At 41.1% G+C, this 23312-nt stretch overlaps 1 protein-coding gene across 5 annotated transcripts; it reads right to left on the reverse strand.

The window, feature by feature from the left end:
• Positions 1-463: 463 nt before the first annotated feature.
• Positions 464-22272, reverse strand: cdh19 (cadherin 19, type 2). Of its 5 annotated transcripts, none has more exons than XM_068304100.1 (13): positions 22133-22272; positions 16794-17168; positions 16360-16654; positions 14255-14374; positions 13068-13235; positions 11833-12023; positions 10226-10479; positions 9038-9174; positions 8288-8409; positions 7876-7993; positions 5686-5937; positions 4546-4590; positions 3865-3995 (listed from the first exon to the last, which is right to left on the reverse strand). In XM_068304100.1, exons 2-12 carry the CDS (start codon positions 17037-17039, stop codon positions 4583-4585), a joined length of 1911 nt encoding a protein of 636 aa, XP_068160201.1. In that variant the 5' UTR covers positions 17040-17168; positions 22133-22272; the 3' UTR covers positions 3865-3995; positions 4546-4582. The 5 variants fall into 5 exon arrangements, with proteins under 5 accessions (XP_068160197.1, XP_068160198.1, XP_068160201.1 ...); XM_068304099.1 differs by having other exon boundaries at positions 3896-3995; positions 4550-4593; XM_068304096.1 differs by lacking the exon at positions 4546-4590 and having other exon boundaries at positions 464-3995.
• Positions 22273-23312: the final 1040 nt, after the last annotated feature.

Here is a 23312-nt window from a genome sequence, read left to right on the forward strand (position 1 = left end):
GTGAAGAGGGCTGGACCTCATCCCAACGCAATTACCTCAAGTCACCCCTTGAGCAGCCGCCCACACATCTAATCATGTAGTGTTTGCCAACAACACTATAAATGACCACGTAGAATGAAGACCTGGGCATGTAATATTACTTTCTTTATTCGCAGCTCGTGTGCTGATCTGTTTCTCAGGAGTTTTACATCTTTTAAATGCTTAAAATCGACCTTTTCTCCTTGTTCCTCCTTACTTTTGACTTAAAGCTGTTGCTGATTGGCTGGAGAGGAAGGCATTGCATGCTGGGTAGGGACTTAAAAATGACATATCATGTAGGACATAATGCAGGTCAAAATATGTGAATACAAATATACTGTAGATACTCTTCTGTGTTTGCCCTTTCAAATGAGCATAAGGTTAATAAAATTAAAATCTGAATGTAAAAAAGAAATGAGAAAATAATCAAAATTAGAGAGTAGAGTAGAACTTTATTGATCGCTTAAGGAGGTTCCGTCAGGGAAATTAAATTCTCCGTCGCACTACACACATCACAGTGAGTACAAAAAAACACAGAAAAAGCACACAGAAAGCCCCAGCACATAGAAAATAGTAGAAATATACCAAAACCTAATAGAAAGAGTAATAAATAACCCATCAAGAATATACAAATAGAAAGACAAATGCATATTAAGCAAATTATAAGCAAATTAATATTAGAAATTAAAAATTCACTAGTGAATAATACTCAAGCCTGTCTTACAGTGAGTGTTATATTAATGTAATAACTACTATAAATAAAGCATGACTGACATTTGGTGTTTAACGCTGACTCTGTTTACACATTCAACCAATCAAAATGCTCGTATGCCCCCATCTTCATGCGGTTTGAGGGTGTCTACTTTGAAGTATGAGCTCCAAGAAGCTCTTAGGATGACAGGAGGAGGTTCTGAACAACGGGTTCTTAGATCAATGCAAAGGTTCCTTTGAAATGTCTTTGGTGGTTAGCTTCAGTGAAACATCCTAGTGTAAGGGGTTGGCTCGGAGTGATGAACCAATAGACAGCCGCCAGCGTTCCATTTCTCCACGGCCTGAAGAACTTTCCAGTCTCTTTGCAACTAATTGTTTTGGTTTTCGAGCAAAGAAGACTGCCCTGAGCCGAAGAAGTTTTCACTAACAAGATCAAAAAATAACTTGATCTCAGCAGCTTTCAGAGGGTGTAGAAGTTTGTTCATAAGATCATTGCTCCTAAAAGCAACAGTCCCAGATTGACCCTCTTGTGATATGACCGGGAAAACCCAACAAATCACATCCGCCTCGTTCCTCGTTTGATGAGTCAAGTAGAGAAACATCTTATTAATCTCTTGAAGAAAGGTCAAATGTGACACCTAACAGATTCAGCTCTGCTAGAGGTGTCAAAAATGTACCGTCTATAAATCTGATATGCGACAGGTCTTTGGGGGACTTCAAAAAATCAGGATCCGGATAATGATCTTCATCATCTCTCAGGTTTAGAAAATTATTCTTTGGCCATACCTTTAAAAATGAGTCATAATCCAGAGACTAACATATTCCAGCAGTTATATCACACACACGTTCTTATGAGAACAGAGTGGGTAAACATGTACATGCATATGATTTTCTGAAGCTGATAAAGCACTATAGGAAGACACTGTCATTGCACCATGAGCACAAACAGATGGCTGAAAAGGCATTTCCTGCTCACAGTTTCCTGTCATTACGTGAGTTAAACTTCGCTCCATGTTACCTGCACCCAGAGACCCCCGCTCATTTATCCTCCAGGTGACACCTGGAAGATAAATGCTGTGTGCAGGGCTGCGGCTTTTCTCAGTGGAAGCTCAGATCAGGTGATTTCTGGTGATTCTTTACCCTTTTAGGTAAAAGTGAAATGTAGCACCAATTTCAAAGATCGCCCTTCCGGCGAAGAAATTATGTTTTAAACTTTAAAAGAAAAGAATTTTGGTAGAGAACAATGCAATTTCTGGAGTTAAAAGTCAAATGTTCCTTAAATATTCTTTGCCCTCTCAAATTGCTCCAGGTCATACTCATCATTTGTTACTGAAAGAGGGGAATCGTGACTGGAAAAACTCAAATTCACTCAAAAACACAACTGCTTCAAGAGTTATTACATAGATCATATTTTATGCGACTTTTAAATGGCATAATTGGTACATAATGAAATATATATGCCCTTTGCGTATCAGATAAATACTTGTCTGTATGCAGGGTGTGTTTTCTTCCAACTTTCCTCTTCCTTCAATGCCCTGTTTGCTGTCTGAAATCTTTTACAGTGTGCTGCATCACTGCTGTTCCATTCATCTCCGACATCTCCCACAACTCTTCAGTGCAATCACATTTTCTGCCAACCTGCTTTGGCCTTGATGTGCGCCCACATATTCTCAATGAGGTGAGGATTTGGTGACTGACCAGGTCATCACCAACAGGGATTGTAGCTCAGACCAGGACTTTATTTTGCTACGAGTAGTGATGCATTATTCTGTTGAAAAACAGCCTCTTGTGTCGTTTTTTTCCACTTGCAAACATGTTTTTGTGATATTTTCTGATGCTTTTTGGTGAAAAGTCCTCTCCAAAAACCACAAAAATAATGGTAATTTATGACTGAATTTATCGTCTATTCAATAAAACAAAGAATAATTGCACAAAATATAAAATGTTAGCCTTTTTTTTTTTTTTGCACAGGAGTTTGTAAATGTTCTCAAACACATCTTGCAAATGGGTGTCGATATGGAGTCCATAATTATCTTTAATGGATTAGTTATTTTTTTAATGAAATATGTTTCTTGATAGCTGATCATTGTCATCTCTGATGATTGCTGCCTCTGATCTGTATGCACAGCATGGCTGTGCTAACTGGCTTCAGCCTGCAGCTTCATATTTACTATGTGAAAGCCTCATCCAACTCAACAGCGTGTTTTCAAGTGCTGAACCTATGTCGCTGTGCAACTATTGATATACAAATGTTCATTGCACTACAAAGTCTCTTTGAAAATGCTCTGAATTGGTTCATCATGCAAATAATTAAGAAGAAAGAGACAGAGATAAATTAAGACAAGGCAGTCAGAGACTGCTAAGACCTACCTTCAGGGTAGGTCAGGGTCAGAGCTTTAGGATAGGTCAAAGCTATGAACTAGCTTCGACCATAGATCAAAGCCAGTGAATAGGTAGATCATAGCACTAGCTTTGATCGATGGTCGTACTCAAACTGGCATTCTTCCCCGTCTTATATCTTATCTGGCTCCTGAGTGTACAAAAGTTGAAATTTGACCTTGACCTATGGAGTCCGTAGGTCAAGGTCAAGATCATCATCTCATTTTCATCCCCTTTGCTGCCCGAGTAATGTGCTTTTTGTTTCATCTTACTATCTGCAACCGTTGCAAAGATATTTGGTGGACTAATGAACAAACGAACACTGACAAGTACAAGTCATCACCGCTTTGAAGCAGGATGTAAAAAAGCTCTTCAGAAGGTGGTGTCCTCCCCTCTTACCCCGTGCCAAGGGGTAAGTCTTACCAGATGGGGTTTGGGACGATGAAAGTGTTGCTCAGGTACAAACTCAAATGACTCCAGCGAGCTCAGGGACCCTGCTGAAGACCCCGACCCCTCGTATGAATAGGTTCTTAGGCAGTCAAACGGGGCGACGTAGGGATCCTGATCAGCCTCTTCCAGCCTGTCCAGAATAAACTGCCTGAAGACCTCGTCCTCCGGCCCAATGACATGGGACTCCCGGAGAGACATCCGTATGCTTGCCCTGACTTCCTCCCTCCTCAGCCTCCTCTCCTTCCTCCTGGGATGGGGGCGCAGCGGCACAATGGGCTTGCAGAAATCCAGTTCAGTCCTCAAACCCCCCGTCTCGCCGTAATAGAGCACCTTCTGAGAGACCGTCTCGGGCAGCTCCAGCTCCGTCGCCTCCGCTTTCAATCCTTCCTGCTTCTTCCGCCTGTGTCTTCTCAGCATCACCATTAGAAGAGCCAGCGCTGCCGACACAACACAGCCAGAGACCATTAAAGTTAAACACCAGGGTGGGACGAAGGCATACAGGGTGCCTGAATGAAAGCAGTCGTATTTGCGTTTCTATGAATTGCTGGGGAAGCAAAAAAAAATCCAAATTAGGCTGTTATTAAATCTATTTTTTCAAATTTCATGTCAGTCATAAAGAAAGATTTTTTATATGCTCCATGTGGCACAGAATGCTAAAACAGTAGTTTGTATTTCCGCTGTGTTTTCACTGGGTATTGCTCATCCGACAGAGTGTTAGCATAGCAGGTATTGTCATTAATCTTTCATGTGATGGGCACAGGAGGACGCAAAGCAGCCGAGGTCATAATAAAGCTCTTCACTATGCAAACCCATCAATGTCCCAGGATGGCATTGCTACTGATGTATTGCAACCAATATGCTCATTACCTAAAATCATTGCTCTGCAAGCTTTCAGCATTTTGTAAAAAGTGTTAAAGGCACACTGGTGAGTTTTATAAAGGGGTTCAAATGAAATTTGCAAATTTGTTAATGAAAAATCCTACTGACACACGTTTATATACTTGCCAAGACGACATGAGGTAGCTCAAAGATCTGCTGGAAGAGAAGGATGTATTGTGACTTAGGGTGCACGTTGTTCCGATAAATATCAGTCACTAATATCAGCAATAATCAGTATTTTTAGAGCCAAATATGTCATCGCCTTATTCAATATGGAATACATTAAGCCATTACAGATGTCTATGCATTATCAAAGGCTGAGGATATTTCCTGTCCTCTGAAAATCTCATATCGCTGGCAAAAAAAAAAAACCCTTGGAGAAGACAAATAAAGCAAAGCCCATTTGTAACACGCCTCAGAAACGCCGGTTTTGTTTGACCAGATGTCAGTCTTGTCAATCTCGCCGAGGTCTGGAGAAACATTGCCAAAAAAACTGGCACAACAAGAGCCTCGATAATCAAGCGTCGGCCTTTTTATTTCCTGTTTGAAAGATGTGTGAAGATGCCAAGCTCCGGATGCGGGGGGGGGGGGGGTGATAGGGGAACGGGACTCCATGACTGCCTTTTAACACATCTTTCACAAAAGTATGATGTAAATCAACAGTTCTCTGTTCAAACTTCAATTTCCCTCCGACCTTTAGGGCTCTCAAGTGCCTGGATGATTGTGAAAGAAAGATCCTCTCTTGAATTATTACATATAAAATCTTATTTAAATGTCCTTCACCTTGACAAATGTCAGAACTGTGGAGCCTCACAACTGACAGAATGAATGAAGAGGTGAATGAATGAAATTGATGTATGCCAGTTCATTCAGTGTAGTATTTGTATACAACAAATGCATCTAGACTTTATCCTTTATTCTAAGGACCACTTATTCACATGAGAAAAGCTGCCTTTTAACAGGCAGAACCGTTGAGCAGGTCAAAGAGTCCAGGTCTAGTTTTTTTAGAGGCTGAACTGAGACGATGAACATTATATTTTCATTTACTCTAGTTTGTGTCTTATTTAACATAAAGCATCCTACAACATTTTTGACTCCGTCAATGAAATTTTACTACATTTCATCAATTTTTAGGCTTTATATTTACAAATCTTTCATTTAAAAGAAAGATTTGAAAACATTGTTTTTAAAATTCCCTCAGTCCGATATAGTTAATAATATAATACTTGATTATAGGTCTTTGCTTACCTGCAAGTGTGACCAAGCAGACTGCGAGTCCTATGAAGGTTTGCAAGCTCACCCCCATGTAGAGGGCGAGGGCCTCCACACCCCCTGAAGGACAGTGTCCGGCGGGGTGGCAGCTGCACACTCCGATGGTCAAGGTGCTGGTGCTGGACAGAGCTGGAGATCCACTATCTGTGACCACGATGGGCAGGAGGTACTGGGTTCGGTCTTTTCGGGTGAAGGTGCTCCTGCGAGCAACGATGCCGGCTGTGTTATCTTAAAAATGAAACCAAAAGAGTCACTTCAGAGTTTTTCTTCTAGATAAAACATGAACACCGCCTGCAATGTGAGCGGGGATATTTTGGGAGAATTCAAAGCTGAATAAAAGGTGAACTGTCACATGTAAGGCGATTTAAAAATACATTCTAAGCCCCCCCCCCCCCCCCCCCCGAAAGGCCCAAACACCTTGTCAAATGAAATTTTCGGTGCGCGTAGAAGCAAATTTTGGGTTCACTACTAGGACTTAATCAAGGCAGTCAAACAAAAACTTTCTGGGAGTCAAATGAATCATTTGGAAATGTGCTTTATGAAAGAAGCTCCCTCTAAATTCATTATTCATTCTGCTCATTCCTCTTGCTGACTGGTCTGCTTTGTGCTTATGTGGCTAACCACTCATACTTCACACCTGCATATATTTTATTCTGACTTTCAAACACTGCTTTGCGCTGCTGCACGTTTGAACAATGCTGGCTTGCTCTATTTTTGCAGCCCATTCTCACATAAACTTCTACCAGGGAAACCCCTTCAATGGTTGAACTCCAGAGACTGTCAGACACAAAAAAAATTACAACTTACTGAAAGATTGCTCTCCAAAACTTGGAATAAGTGCAAAGTGTTTATTTGAATTAAAATTCCTTAGTTGTGCTGCTGCTTATGAAGACCGTGATTCAGTCGCAAAAATTACACATGCAACCGTTTTCATGAATTCAATATTTGCCCCACAGTTTAAAGTTACTAATTTGATGCAAGGACATATAACAACGCAAGACTGGATATTGCTAAAGTTGAATTACTTGTAAATATAAAACCAAAAAGTTAAAATTGAAGTTCTGCTGCATTTTATTGAATTTGGACCACAGCAGTGAATCTGCGACTCTTTATCGCGATTTCTGCCTCAGCTTCCAGGCAGTTGCCTTTATCATCCAGTGTCTGCAGAGTATCTCCTAACCTTAGTCGTCACCGCTGGGCTCATATCTGTTTTGTATAGTTCAAAAATCACAGCCGGACCCGCGCTCTTTAATAGCTTGTAAATAATATATGTGGGTTGTTGGTTTTTTTAGGGTACATTGTGACTTTATTAAAAAAAATTTAAAAAAAAGTTTGACATTTTGGGAAAGGTGTTTATTCGCCTTCTTGCCTGAAGCGACGGTAGAAGATCAATATCAATCTTTGCTTCTGACACTCCGCGAAAAAATCAAACGAGTGCGTTTCCCAAAATGTTGCAACTGTTCCTTTAAAGCTGGGGTCGCTAAAGTCAGAGAAAGGAACGACTCTCCCAAGGCCTCCCTCAAAGAGAAATACAGCGTAGTGTTGTTGCTTCGGCTGGATGATATAAAGAATTGGCTGACCGCGAGCTTCTGAAAGCCACGGATGTGAGATTTTCTTTCTTGTCGAATAATATCACATCACATACGCGGTAAATGGTGTTCCAGAACCTCCCGTGAAAAACGAATTTGTGCGATAAAGCGACAAACTATTTTATTATTTAGGTAATTTAAACGTTTATGAACCCTCCCTATACTAAACCACCTTCTATCTACACACTCTTATAGACTGTTTAAAGCACTTTTGTATTCAAGAAAAGTGTTTCTTTAATACCCGGAAGTGCGCTGCGTTCCGTGAGTACGCAGCGAGTACGGTATCACATGACTACCTATTAAAAATCCACGATGTAGTGAAGCGGTATATATTGAAATGCGAATTAGCGAGGGATTAGTGTATTGATTTGTAAACGGGTGTATAAAGATCCAGGGGAAAACATCAGAATGTACATCAGCATCAAGCACACACATACAGAAAAATAATGATCGAAGCAAATGTAAAAGAAACCTCTATTTCAACAATACAACCGACAAAGCTGCTGCATACAATAGTGAAAAGAACAGATAAGGCCAGTGGATATAACACTATCTGGGTACATGAGGTGAATATTACCTTGATTATCTCTGATTGTGAAGTTTGGATTGATGTGCTTGTCGGGAACCATGGAGAAGTAGAAGTGATGTCCTTCCGCCGGCTCGTCTGGATCGACGGCGCTGAGCAGCTGAACAAGCTGAGAGACACAATGACTTATCACAAAGCAAATATGAACAACACAGTAGATTTACTGGGAAGTCTGCCGCACGGACCCCCTTCATATTCCCCCACCTCAGAAATATGACACTCAGAATCTCATTCAGCCGCCGACAATGTGTTTTACGTGGAAACGTTATGACGCTAACAATAGGTGAATTGTAGGTGAACGGCGTGGCTGAAATGTTTAGCGCAATATCATCACGTGGAATTCCTCATGTCTGAAACGGATGTGCGTTAAATCATGAGCATCAGTGCATCATAATATACATACTTCACCCGCCTGTGTCCCCTCACAGATATATGGCTGGTAATCTCTTGCAAGCCTTGGCGCGTTGTCGTTTACGTCCAGCACTTTGATGAACACCGCCACAGAGGAGGATAGATGGTTCTGCGCTGCAGTTGGGGAGGAGATGGAAGACATTTTCTCTGGTCCGGTTTGTGCACGTGTCAAAAAATGCTTTGGGAGAAGTTGGCGGTTTTTTGACGAATAACTAATTTCCTTTTCACTTTTTTCACAATATACATGTTTGCAACCATCAGCGATCCAGCGGGCTAACTAGACAAATGCTCATGCGTTCCTTTGGGGACATCTCTGCGCCGCAGGACGCCGTGACCATCGGGCCAGATGGAGGACCCGAGGACGGCGCTGCCTCCATTTCATCCTAATGATACCGTCAACATTCCCCAACATGCAACATGAAAGCATCCTTGATGGTTTTGGCTGTAAGCTAGTTTTGTCCTATGTTGATGGCAGTAGCTTCCTTTCACAGAGTTTTATGGCACGACAGCAAAAAAATAGATTTTGTTCTATAGTTATCTTTCTTTTTCTTTGACTCAACCACAGTCTAGGACATAGAAAAGTAAATTCCCAGTTTGAATTTCAATCAAGCCAACCCACAGATCTTTCATCAAGGCCATATGATGAAGACAGACTCTACGTTCACGCTACTCTACACACCAACACAGCTGCAGAAATGTTCCTGTAAGTGTCCGTGACCAAGGATAAAAGATTCATCCTTACTTGTTTCCTTTGCTTCGATGGTCAAGTTATGCCAGTCTGCAGTCTCTCTGTCCAAAGCCTTAGCAACGGTTACGGTCCCGTTGTCCGGGTTGACTTTGAAAGCTTTTGTGATGTCGCTCCTTTTGTCGATTGAGTATCTGTAAGCACAAAACAGACACACACATTTAGCGGGTTGTTTTCCTGGAAAAAGAAAATGCTGCGATACCACTTATCTATTTATCAGAGTTCTCAATGCCGTAATCTGCTGACGGATTGTCAACACACGCTTGTGTGACAACACTGTCAAGTCACAACATCTCACAGAGATCACACAAACACAACTGTGTCATGTTGCAATTATTATGTCGAATACAATTCTGGACTTCATGTGTTTGTCATGAGTGACAAAATTTGTGACAATACAACCAAAAGAACGCGAGTTAAAGTAAATTTTCCTTGAAAATAAATATTTGCTTGTTACTGCACAGGCCTTTTCACACCGTCATACATTTAACTCTCATTAATACAAGTGATTAGAACACCATGGTGGATTAGAGTCACCGGAATGGAAAATATGCCAAGTAATGAATCATTTGTGTGAGTCGCTCTGCTGATAACAAAAAAGAAAAATAAGCCAATTTGACCAAAGCAAACTTAATCATATTTGGAGGAAGTGTGAAAACTCCAAAAATGTCAGCCTGAATTCATTAATCAATAAGACACTATCACCAAAGGGACAGTAATAGACGCTAGGCTTGCGGATGATGTGCAGCACCTGCCACTCTTAAGCTCTGTAGAGATGGACTACATGCACCGGCACCCGCTGCCGTCTCCTCTGCAACGTGCCCCAATTGCAAATGACTTGCAGATCTCAATTCCGCATTGCCACCTTGTAAGGTGCTTTATTATTTCATTCCCACGTCTCGGCCACGTTTTCTTTGTGATAATGCTACGGCAACAGATAGAAAAGCCATGTGAGGTATAAAACATTTCATGTCATGATTTATTCAGCGGGGCTCATTTCCTATTAAAAGTGATATGAGATAAATATGACCATGTATGGGGTATCCAGAGATCCAAGGGTAAAAATGGATGCACCCAGTCGGGAACATTCTTTGAAATGGAATGACTTTTCCTCCAGTGGAGGAATCCGTCTAGGGCAGGTTGTCGGGGATGTCACCCCCCCCAATGCCATTCCTCCTGTTTTACCTGACGGGCATATTCACCGCGTCGCCGTCTTTGGCGCCAACGACGCCAACCACGGTTCCCGCCGCCGCATTCTCTGGGACTTTCCAAGCGTAGACCGGTGAGAGGAAGACGGGCGGCTCGTCCACGTCTTCCACGATGATCTTGAGCGTCGTCCTGTCGCTGAACTCATCCATAGGTAGAAAATCTGTGTCCACGTGATCGTTGAGGGCCTCCGCCGCCATCACGAAACGCCGTTTGGTCTCAAAATCCAAAGGCTGCGAAGAAAAGAAACACTTTTGGGCGCTGCAAGCAGAATTGTTCATCATCACTGAAGCTTTTCAGATCGGGTATTTAAGTCAGAACATTATTCTCCCGAGAGCAGAATGACTCAAGCAGGATTTTAGAAATTGTTTAGTAAATGTCAATAAGCTACCAGCTGTGAGCGCGCACTTAAATAATGCTGTGTTTTCGATTAACGCTATGATGCTAGTAATAAGAAAACAGCATGCAAACCATTACTGAATTCCCAAAATGATTCAGAGTCAATAATGAGTGAATAATGTTTTTTTTATTTTATTATCACAGTGTCTAAGTTGAAGTCTCCTGTGCGACGACAGAGAAGGGAGGAGAGCCGGTGAGTGAAGGAAAAAGATGGCAAGAGTCGTCTGGTGTGATTAATTCTTTTAAAAAAAGTTTTGTGGAGAATTGTCAAGAAGCAGCTGAATATGTGAAGTGTGTGCTTTATCAATCTAACACAGAGACCAATCTAATATTATCTGTATTTTTTTGAAAAATTAATTGTTTCTGAAAGGGAGAAACGAATGGAAGCTTGCGAATGTTTTGGCCTCAACTTTCTAGGACAGCAAAATAAAGCTTTTTTTTTTTTGGATTTTGGAATGTGTGATTATTATTACATTACAAAATATCTGTATCTTTCTCAGATTTATCAAGAATATTATTAAGTGAACTTGTGCTTAAATTCAGACGGGAGCAGCCTTCCCTCATTTCCAGTCTTAACCCTAAGATCGCTGCTACCTGTGGTTTTATACTCCACAGAAAAGACATGAGATCATCTAACGGTTGTTGTGATTTCCCTAAAGGTCCAACTGTTGTTTTGACAATATTAAAATTTAGCTAACAAACTAGGCTATGTTGGCTAATTTAGCACAGCACCAAGCAGCTCATTGGTTTAACAGATTCTAATGACTTTATTGTTCATCTACATTCATAACAAACAATCTATTTACTTTCCCTGGCCATGTGTTGTAGCCTAGTATAAAGCAGTTCATTATGCATACAGGTGACTGGGATTACTAGGCTCCAGTATCAGAATGTTACATAGTCGCATATGACAGCGGATTAAATATTCTGATTGAAATTATATATTTTTTTTTTTTCATTGTTTCCATTTGCACCTGTGTTTTCTGGGGTTAAGGTTAGGACTACCACTGCTGCTGTCTGCTCGCTGTTTGGTTCCACGATTCTAAATGAACCTTTATCACATTAAATGTTTTTATTTTTTACAGGATGTTATAAAAAGTTTAACGATGAAAGATAAGTTATAAAATCATTTGAAACCTAGACTTAAAAAACTTTATTTTAAAAAGTGATGTTTATTATGTATTCACCTTGGCTAGCAGTATCACTCCTTCCTGTGTCACTGGGTCTGTCTTGATAATAAAAGTGGAGCTTTCCTCCAGATCATCTTCCAGACTGTAGGTCATTTTGGCATTTATACCAGTGTCTCCATCTTCTGCCATAATCCTGCCCACTGTGGTGCCAACAGACGCATTTTCAAGGACTGCGAAGGTGTACAGGTCTGAAGAATGAAAAGATATTTTTAAAATGATTCATCTAAGAAGTTGAACGTTGGGCGAGAATATCAAAAGCAAAGCGAAATCAAGATGATGGCAGCGCATTACTCACGGGAAAAAAAAAAAAAAAAAAGTTTCCCATCTAAAAACACTGCCGACGTAACTCCACAGTAAGTTGTTAATAACGAGTCACGAGAGTCTGCTTGTGTGCGACGCGATAAGAACCGAGAACATTGTGGTGGAGGGTCAATTTGTGTGAGTCACAGATAGATGGTGGCAACTCCACATAATCTCATCCCAACTCTAATAAGAAGATGAGAAAATGTGATTGCGTCTTTGAGGGACTCTATTTGGACGGCTGCCACAGCTGGAAGAACCTCAACCGCAAACCAGCTGTTCCTGCAAAAAAATAAATAAAAAAATACAAATCCCTGCAGATAATAATTTGTAATTGTGTCACAAAACAGAGGGCATGGTTCAAAGTGAAGCTTGGCACCCATGCAATATTTATTACGCTTTTTGACTTAACATAGAATCAATGTGACGTAGCATCGGCGGTGAATGCTAATGTGACATTAACAGTGGAACGTGTCATCCTCGTGGTCTCGTCGCTGCAGGATTGATTTCTTCCCTGGGTATTTATTTAGTGAGGGGTTTTTATCGCGGCGAAGGCTTCGTTTTTGCTTCCAAAGGTCATGACAAATGTCCTTTCGCGTGTGAATGATTAAATTCGTCCAGTGGATGACACATGTATGTGTGCACGCTGATAAACACGGCATTCCCATCTGCTTTATCATTTCTCTCCCATTTCTCTCACTGTCTCCTTTTAATTTTGGCTCGCGTCTAAATGGCCAGAGGTTTACGCTCGGATGCGAACAATCGACGCTAACACAGTCCACCCACGTGAACCAGAAATGTGTGGTCAAAAAAATACTTATATGTCTATAATGTCTTGTTTTCTTGCACTCATTCTTTGGGTTTGTTTGTTTGTTTATTTGGCCTTGCTGGATGTTTTTATTGCTTTGACTCATACTACATATGTGACTCACGGTGCTGGAATGTAGGTCCATTGTCGTTGACGTCGGTCAGGCTGACGGTGACGGTGGTGGAGGCGGAATAGCCGCCGCTGAGACCCAGCATGTCCTTCACCTGCACCACCACCAGGTACTGCTCCCTGGCCTCGCGGTCCATGTTTGCTAAAGACGTTAGGATAATCCCTGCAAAGAGGAAATAGATGGGTCATCTAATTTAATTTGCAAACTTTGCCCCAAGAAAGAGAAAGAAAAAAAATTAATTGATCCGAACTATGTGAATTCTGAATACATCATCTTGACATGACTTAATATTTTTTCACAGAAAGGGCAATTTAATCATCCAGATTCATAGAACCGCCTGACAAACATATACGCCATTTATTATCATCTCATTTCAACCACTGAGTCGTTCAGTCTTGTTTTGTGTTGCTTCTCAGCAGCCAATGACCGACCGTATCCGATCGGCCACACTGTGAAAATGTGAAACTTCATAAGACATCCTGCAGAGATAATGGCAGATCTCCTCAACAATTGCAGGTGAAATGTGCACAACAAGCACCTCAGTAGCTTGAAGAATATACTTGCGGGACCAATTCATTCCGGTTTCAAGGGCGTCAACTGCTGCCCACTACCCAGTCGAAAAGTAGCAACTAGTTTCTTTAAAAAGTCAGATTTGCCCTTTAACTTATTGCATTTTTTAGTCAATGTTTTGCCCCCCCCAACTCCACACAGTTCAGGCCAACAATGTGTGTGGGAAGTGTTGCTCCTGACCTCTCCGTTACACAAGCAAATAGTGTAAATGTTCCTGCATTGGCGTCCGTTGAACCGGCAAACACACATTTTCCCAGTGGTTTGAAAGAGTAGCTGAATCTGTCAATAGTTGTTTTAGAAGACAAAGGTCCCGGGGGTGGGGTAGGGGGTACCATTTCTAAAGTGAGAAATAGTGTCTGACTTTTCACAAGTGACTTAGACCGGAGGGACAAGGCCTGAGGATAAAGGTCTGTGTCGGTGTCTTGAAATTTAAAAACGTGTCTGCCCTCCTGATGTTTTTTAAATCCCTCATTCTGGGATGTGAACCGTTATTTCGCCCACTGCAGAATCTCTAGCGCGCCTCCCCAGGAGCGCAAACTCTGACTTCTGAGAGGTTTTCAGACGTTGAAAGGAAAATTCACCCTAATAGTCTCTGAATCCGGTAGCACTACCTGTCTTTGCCTCCACGGAGAAGTAGGGCTCCCCCTGCAGGATGGAGTAGATGAGTTTGGCGTTGTTTCCAAACATGGGATCATCAGCATCGGTGGCCGTCACCTGGACCACCGTGGTCCCTGTGGGAGGAAGCAGATCACTCAGTCAGAGTTAGCTCAGGCGGCACTTCCAGTCGACGGGGAAATAAAGTGATTATGCCTCAGTCCCACAGGGTCTGTCTGTCTGCCTCAGGAGGGGGGGGGGTGGAAATGGAAGTGGGGAGGAGGTGAGGTAGGGTTAGAAAAGGGATGTTGACAAAGGGGAGGAGGTTCGGGACGCGACTCATAAGGGTTGTGAAGGTGGGTGACAGCCTCCCCCCAGCCTCATCCCATCTACTTCCCCCTTTTTGTTTCCTCTCCTTCACACCCCGATTCAGGTTCACCTCTTTATCTTTTCACACTTACTACCATTTTCTCCGCTCACCATATCCTTCTCCTCACCTTGTTGTCTACAGTACCCCTCATCTCATTCTTCTCCTTTTCCTTTTTTTTTTTTTTTTTTACCCAGAGAGCACTCTGTTTTCCTCTCACAGGCAGGGATTTACTGCAGCATGTCTTATTTTCAGTCACTCCAACCTTCCACTCTCACTTTCCCTGTTCGACTTGAAATACATTATGATTTATTACGAGGGAGATGTTATGCTGCAAAAGCACATTACATATAAATTGAAATGGTAATGTTTCTGGTATTAAAGGCCAGGAGTTATAATAACATTAATTTAAGAAATTTAAGGCATCCAAGCTATGATTCAGGATCTAATATTTTTAACTTCCTGAATGGGGACAGATGACAGACATTCATATAACCTTTCCTTCAATGTCTTCTGTAAAGTTAAGAAAATTCATTTTAAAAGCCACAAAAAAAAACCAATAAAGTCAATAACAAGGTTTTATCTATTCGGTAGAAAATGCTCAACTTTTATTGTCTGTATGAATAATATATTGAATACACAATGCTTTGAAAGCTAGCAATAATGGAGAATATCATCTGCATGTAGAATAAACGCTGTTGCTCAGTCCGTTCCAAAAAAGTTGTAAAGGGTCTGTTTATCCCCAAAATATAAATAATTTAAAGGGGTTGGTGAAATAAATATCAGTGTCAGCATGTTAGCGCGCTGACAATGACAACATGACGGTTAATGTGTGTGTGAAAAAGAATTCACATCCCTAACCCAGAAGAATATGACTTACGTTTCTTTTTGAACACACAACTTGTTAAAATGAGTTCCCAAACTCCGTCCAACCTGTCAAATTGCATTTCTGTGCGACTACAAGTCGGAACTACATCTTTTTTCTTTTTTCTTTTTTGCAGCTAAGGCCGAGAGCAAGACCAGATGTCACAAATAAATGTAATTCTGCAAGCTGGACTCTGTGTGGGATTATTTGTTTATAAAGAAAAAGTTTCATTTGTGCCAAAAGTTTTGTAAGAACATCAATACTTCTGTCAAATTTCTAGAGCGAGGACGTAGAACAAGCTCAGAGAGAGAGAACAACTTATCCACTATCCACTGGTAAAACTCACTGATGATGATATCATACCTTATTGGTTCAACTTTTACAAAAACTGAAGTGTAAAAGTGTCCCTTCCCAGTTTGATAGTCGGGTCGGGAGCAGTAACTCCTCTGAAAGTGGATCCTGGCAGTCATGCCTCCTTGAAGTTAGTGCCTACCAGATGTTATGTGTCAGTTAAGAAGCTATAAGGCTTTTGGTTTCAGCAACACACCTACCATAAAGAGACGAGATGATATCACTCTTAATGTTTAACCTACCATCACCCCGCTTAAAAAGGCTATACTAAAACTTCAGTTGACACATGGAGACTTAGTTCAGTGTGTTAGCCTGCTAACATTTGCTAATTGTGTCACAGAGACAAAAAAAAGTCTCAAGCTGATAGGAATAAAATAAGTTTGTACATCTATCTAAAAACTAAAAGAATTGGACAAATTGAAAGTTTGATTACGACAAGTTCAAGCAGCCAGGAAGTGCTATCCATTCATAGTATCAACACTTACTTGGTAATTCAGATTATCATCACGGCTTGTTTAAATAAGAGGCGATCAACGTACCAACTGGACTCATCTCAGGGATGCTGGACACATAAGGTTCATTCTGGAACTGGGGGACATTATCGTTGATGTCTTGCACCGTGATAATGAACTCTGATTGGGGCTCCTCCGGTTCATTGGACCTCCTGTTGATGGCCTGAGCTTGGAGGACGTAGAAACCTTTTTCTTCTCGATCCAGCTTCTTCAGTGTCCGGATGTCGCCGGTATACTCGTCGATCTGAAACACGTCACCGGCGCCTTCTCCTGATAATATGTACTTGATAGACATGTCGCCTCTGTCAGAGTCAGATTTAAGCTGGAGAGAAAGGAGAGAGGGGGGTTGGGGTTGGGGGGGGTATGCAAGCTTGATTCTCTCAGAGAGAAACAGACAACATGCATTTTCAAAAGTAAGTACCGTATCAAGGACATGGAGGACATTCAATCTGAAAGGATACCTGGCCAATAACTCGCGGCGTGGGATCTTCCTCGGGGACAAACACTTGTTTCCAGATCCATCCTCTCCTCAGGCGTCGATGCAGATTAGAGGACCTTTGGGGCGATTGTTGGGCTTCCAGACCCTGTGCACCTTTCATATCGCTCAACACTCCGCCAGGAATCATAGAAAGGACCATTATCATTGCCCAAACACTCTGAATGCACCTTTTTACTGTCCACATGTGCATTTCCTCATCCCTCCCCATGGTTAGCTGACAGGAGATGGATGTATCAGCAGTCCAGTGCTTCAAACTCTTCAATCAACAGTACAGTAATTCATGATCCCAGCAGTGCTCCGTCTTGTTATGATGTGGTCTGTATGCATGCCCGCGTCTCTGAAATAAAAGTTAACAATTTAATTAATGGTTGCTGTGAGGAATTTCCAGCAGTGCACAGATATTGCAAAATGAGGAAATTGCAATAAGCAGCAGTGTAGCCAAGTATCTAAGATGTTTAATTACATGTAGCTTTAAACAAAAGAAAGAAAAAAAAACACTGAGTGGGTTTAATCAATTATATTTAAATTGCATACCTGGAAATAGATTTCAGCAATAATGAAAAAGGTAAATTTGCTCATCAAATTTTGCGGTTTAGGATTCATGTAGAGTCTTTTACAAACAGAAAGTTAACCCCGTACTGCCAATAAATACAGACCAACTGTAGCTCCAACACTTTGGGGCTGAGGTGAAGTCGAAAGCTGTCTATCACTTTCATGTTGTAGGCAACAGAATTGCAACAGCAAATATATCTATAAGGGAAATTTGATGTCATGGAAATGCAAGAAAGTAAAGAAAAATCAGTTAACTTATGTGGAAAGAAGCAAAAATGTTGAGGCAGATGTCAATAAATTTCAAAATTTTGTGCAGACTGGTGTTTTTCTTGTTTTAACCTTGTCTCTGACCTTCAACACACAGATTGCATTTCCCTATGAATAAAAAAGCTGTAGCAATAGCTTGAATACAAACTTTAATAAAGTCAAGTGGATTTTTAAGATTCTTATATGCCGACAATGTCCTTTTCTACACGACTAACAAGTTTAGAAAAGATCTGTTAATATCAAGCCAGTATGACGGCTGGTGTAGATGAAGCTGACCGGGTTTGTCAAAATAAGAAACCACTGCTCTATATCACCAAAATATACAAAGGTGGATGCTGATGTGATTCCAAATTCATCGCGCAACAGGAAGCAAGAAAAACAGACTTGTATTTGGAGACAGAGAGAGAGATTTGTCCAAACTCCCCCTATTCTTGTTCTCCATCCTGTAGTCGAGCAACAGGAAAACAGGCCTCTGTTTTGAATTCAGACAGTACACTGTATTGTGCTTTATGGGTGGGGGGCAGCAGGCCCTGAGCATCATTCCTTAAGCATGACATTGCACTCTGCAGCTGACTAATCAAGACTCTTAATTAGATCAATGTCTCCAAAGACATGGAAAACAGAGACATGCATGCCTCCGACGACGTACGAGTCAAATCAATGCTCCAATTATACTGTGCAGCAAGATCAGGGTCAAAAGTGTAAGGACGCAGAAAAGTCAGACGAGACGACAAATTAGTTGGTAAATAAATTATTCGGAAAAGACGAGTGAAAGTTAGCAGACTCTCGCTTCAAACATTACATTTCCTTTAAATACGTGGATTCAATTTACTGGGTTTTTTTTCTTTTCTTTTTCAGTCACAGCAATTTTATCCCAACATATTACTGTCAAAAAAGACCATAATAACACACCAGGACTGTGTCATCTTACATTTCAAAGGGTGTCCAAGCTTCTTTTGACTTGGCAAACTCCTGTTTTCTTTTGAGTAAATGTTCCGTTTAGTACATGATTAATTGCTGCTGTGAAATTAGAATAAATTTGCCTCTGCTGGGGGTTGAAAAATTGTGTCTTTTGCTTCCCTCATTTCACTTTTGTCTTAAAGTAGTTAATGTTGAAAAGCAATGCAAATTATTTGTCTAGACAAGAAACCCCGTACCAAACTTTATTGCTCTCCAGTCAGGCAGCAAACCATACATCATTGGGATAAGTTGTTATTAAGGACTAGAAGTTGGTAAAGTCATAATTCTAAACAGTTCTAATTGGTTTTCAACACTGTAGCATGAAAAAGTGGCAAAAAGTGGATGTTTTAATCCAAAATGCTTAACAAGAAAACAAGTGCATTCATTCGGGTGGGGTGGTCCCGGTGGAATTTTAAAATATGGAGAATGCTGGAGCAGCTTGAGAAGTGGTAGTAATTTGTTTTAAAAGCTCTTAATGTTCACGTTTAATCTTATAAAAATAAATTAACCATCATAATCCTTTTGAAACAAACCGCTAAAATCATTTACAAATCTGAGTCGTCGTATCTGAAATCGAGTTTCGATGCAGGAACGTGAACGTCTTTCTGCTTATGAAACGTCTTTACGGGGCCGCGTTCATATCTCTGAGCGTTGCCGAGTGACATTCCAATTAGTGGCCAGTGAATCGTGAGCGAAGCCCGACGCGCAAACCGAACACCTTGAGCCAAAAACCAGACAAGCGCCCTCCATGATGTTTACTCTGAGCACCACCTGCTCAGCTGCCAACATGGCAGAGAGTCTGCTGAAAAAAAAAAAAAAAACATCTTGGGGGGGGCATTTGTCTTTACTTATGGTTGGAACGGTGCACGGGTCAACAGATGTTTAGGTGCCAATTTAACAAGATGGGCCTCCGTGGAAGTAGGGAGCAAACTGGAAAAAATAATGGGTGTGCCAAAACACTCTGAGCCCCTTGGTCTGTAAATAGCAAATCCATTAGACAGCGAGTAAAACACATGTCCGTGTGTGACAGCTACCTTGATGGCGCTTGATTAAAATGCTGGTGAAAAAAGTAAAGTAAAATGTGAAAGATGAAAAAAGTAATGGCCTGAAAAAAACATATAAGAATAGAACAAACCACTGAACTCTATGTTCAATTTTTGCTACTCAAAAGGAATTCTCATTTTCCATGACATGCATAATACGCAGAGTGCCCTGAGGTTGACAACCATTCATTACCTCTAATAGGCCTTCCTCCCATTTTCCCACAGACTTCCTGTGGCCCCCGTATGTACAGTACACCGCCACCGCCGCCGCGTGACAGGATGACAATGAGCTGCAGTCTCACCATGTTAAGCACTAGATGCGCTGAGACCGTCACATTATTTTCCCCGTACGGTGATGTGTTCTGCGTCGCGCCCCGTTGTTAGAAAACGGATCATGTTTTAAAATGTGTCGCACGTGCGGAAAAAGAAAATTAAAAAAAATGTTGCAATGCGGAAATAAAAGCGGGGAAGTGAACCTCTCGCCCCACGCCGTCGCTATCGGTACGCGCAGCAGCCGATGCTAACTCCTTACGTGATGCCGACTTCAGATGAGCGTTAATTAAGTTGTTTTCATGCATCAGTCGTCCGACTCGGTCTTATCTGGATGAGGGGAGAGGGGAAAAAAAAAAAGAATATTAAAACTATGGAAACTTAAAATGTGACAGTAGATCTAATCTGAACTCAAAGCTCTAGTTTAACCTCAGCTACTCGCAGTTTGGAAGAAAAATCCATCTGTTAAGTCTTGCATGTGTGAGATCACCCTTCCAAGACAAAGTGTCCTTAATTGGTCATCGGGGAGCTTATCATGGGATTCGTTGTTTACTGTTTGGCTCCGTAGAACAAATACACTGACATGTAATTTATGTCTCTTAAATCAGGACCTCAAGTGAGTCCAGGGACCGGGGGGGCGAGAACAACGGGGGGAAACGTCAAGACGTCATGTAAATTCCGAGAAGTAATTTGTTTGATTTTATTATGTTAAAGGGAATTCATTATCGTTTAGCACGTGTCATAGTTTCTTCTGACAAGGATCGGCAACGGAACCACGTCCTGTTATTTATCTTTATATATTTAACAAGAAATAATTAACTGATGCTTCAAAATCAGGGGGGAAAAAAAACAAAAACAAAAAAAAAAACCATCAGTTTTACACAAGAGTTAATTATTTTTAGACTTAATCATAAGATTGTTGCAAAGATTCAATTAAGCAATAAATACACGGAACGCATTCGGAGGCAAACTTTAAAGACTTGTTTATCTCTTATGGAAGTGTGTTTGCTCCCCCCCAGTCATATATCAGTGAGCGACATCAAGCCGCTTCGCCGTCAAGGTTTTATTTTGTGTCCTGACAATGTTCTGCTGGTGTATCTTCGCTCGTTACTGCCCTTGAATACTTGAACCAAAATGATGGACAGATGAGTTCAATTGGAACCTGTCTGAAATGATCCGCTGAAGGTGATGGCCACAGGCACTATTCAAAGGAGTGCATAGAGTTGTGTATGGTGTGTATTTCATACAAGTACTTATACAAGACTTCCAGCAGCAGCTGATGACCATCTGCTTTTATGACCTTCACTGTGGCCTAGAGTTCCTTTACATCACATTCAATAACTGCAGCCGATGCGTAAGTCTTTCTGAAAAAAAGTCTCCCCGTTTACAATGTACATCTACATCGGAAGTAGTTTGTGTGCTCCAGTTTGACTGCAGTTACATTGTGAAAAGGCAGCTGATTATTATAAAGAAAGTTCACTTTTGCCCCATTTAAATGCAATTCATTATTTTTACGTTGTTACTTGTGATTCTATAGAAAAAAAGAATGTTAGTATAAGATCATGAAGTTTGATCACCCACCGATGGAGTCATCGTTTGTGAAGTTTTATCGCCACTTTATCTGTAATAAACATGTACCATAATGTTGACCAAATCGTTCGCACCCGTTTTATAATCTGGATTAACTCCAGAGTCATTAGATTTAAATTTACAACGATGCTTCATGATGCTGACCTGAACTGCGGACGAGTATCTACAACCCAATTTTGTTGCCGTCGGCCTGAAGTATCGGATAGAAAATTGTTTCTATGAAGTGAAATGAACTTTTATGATATTAATGAGGACAACAGCTAAAAAAAATTAAAAAATAAAAAAGAGCAATCCACATCTTTTTGTTGCACTTAATTAAATACAGATAATAAATCATAATTGGATTTTTTTTAAATAAAAAATGCACAACAGTATAAAATCCACATTGCTATAAGAGACAGAAGAAAATGATTTCCTTTATGATGCACACAAAGAAGACTGATGTAGAATGTATTGTTCTCTTTGTTCACAAATAACTTCAGCCTTCCTGCTGCTTTTTTTAAAGCACTTGTTGCTCTTTCCATCCATCTATACATCCTGTACTGGATAATATATTATAATTGCCATCTAATCGTCCTCTAACAAAACACCTCTTCCCATGAGATGTATCCTCTCCCACCTGTTCTTGTGACGCCGACGCCGACGCTCCCCAAACCACTTGTCACCAACCGCCGTCAGGAGACACCATCACGGCGCGTAGAGAAACACAATCTGCTTGACGGAACACCCTGCTGCTGGAGACCGACTCCTCCATGTGGTTCTCACAATGCGTAAATCCCCACCCCCCCACCCCCTCTTCTTCTTCTTCTTCTTCTCCTTCTTCTCGCCCCTTCGCTGCCCCTCTCCAACTTCCTGGAGAAGAACAAACACAGGCTTCATTGTCTGGGATCCGCATCTGAACGCCGCAGAACACTCGCGGCCTTCATGGCCACGCTGCCCAGACGTACAAATGGATTTCTATGTTTTCACCCTCTGGGTTTGTCTCTGAACAATCCAACACTTATTCAGACTGAGCTGGAGCGGGGATTGGATGGTAATTCATCCACTGTAAGACCGCTGTTTCTGCTAGTTATAGTTTTGTTCTGCGACATTGTTCCTAAATGTCCCATCCCGACACAGTCACATTTAGAAACTGACCTGTGGCGACTCCCGTTATTTATCCTCATGTCAATGCAGTATGAGCTGTGTAAAATTTAATACCCCAACAGATTAACAAAATTGTCGGATCAACTCGTAAAGAAATATATTTATTTAGATTTTATAGCAGGATCTCTTTTACTGTTTTGATTTGTAAGTATTATCCGTCACCTCAGTCCAGGGCTGGTTATTCATTCCCTCGTCATGAATTCTGAATCATCCGTCTTTATGTTTTCTCAATATTACAAGCCACAGAGATTCATTCAAGACAATTTAAACTACGGCAAATAGCACAAACCTGGGTTGTTAAGCGGCGCTGCTGGTGAGAAAAACACATATTCAAGTGTAATCTCTTAAAATGTTATGTTTCTCTGCTGGTCCATGTCTGAACGCTGTCTCCACACAAACACTGATTTGTATTTATTTTCTTACAGACTCAAAAAATAACCACTTTGCTTGGGTTTGAACATCCCTCTAAAATGCTTAACTTCTAGCTTCAACCATCTACTTCTTGGTCAAACCAGAATTTACAGCATAAACTGCCATTATGAGTATTCTGGGTTAAATTATGTCATCATAAAACATAAACGGGGGCTTTCCCCTTGTGGTACAGCTCATCTCATAATTGCTCCGTTTACTAGAAGTTAGAAGTTTGAGTCATT

This window comes from Antennarius striatus, chromosome 20 (genome assembly GCF_040054535.1).
Source record: "Antennarius striatus isolate MH-2024 chromosome 20, ASM4005453v1, whole genome shotgun sequence".
Classification (NCBI taxonomy): Eukaryota; Metazoa; Chordata; class Actinopteri; order Lophiiformes; family Antennariidae; genus Antennarius; species Antennarius striatus.

Coding starts and splice junctions, on each gene's coding strand:
- cdh19 (XM_068304096.1), bottom strand. CDS start 17,039: ATGGGGAGGGATGAGGAAATGCACATGTGGACAGTAAAAAGGTGCATT. Junction 10,480..11,832: donor GAGTGATACTGCTAGCCAAG/GTGAATACATAA, acceptor TTTTCTTCGCAG/CCTTTGGATTTTGAGACCAA. Junction 3,996..5,685: donor CTGCTTGGTCACACTTGCAG/GTAAGCAAAGAC, acceptor TTGTGTCGGCAG/CGCTGGCTCTTCTAATGGTG.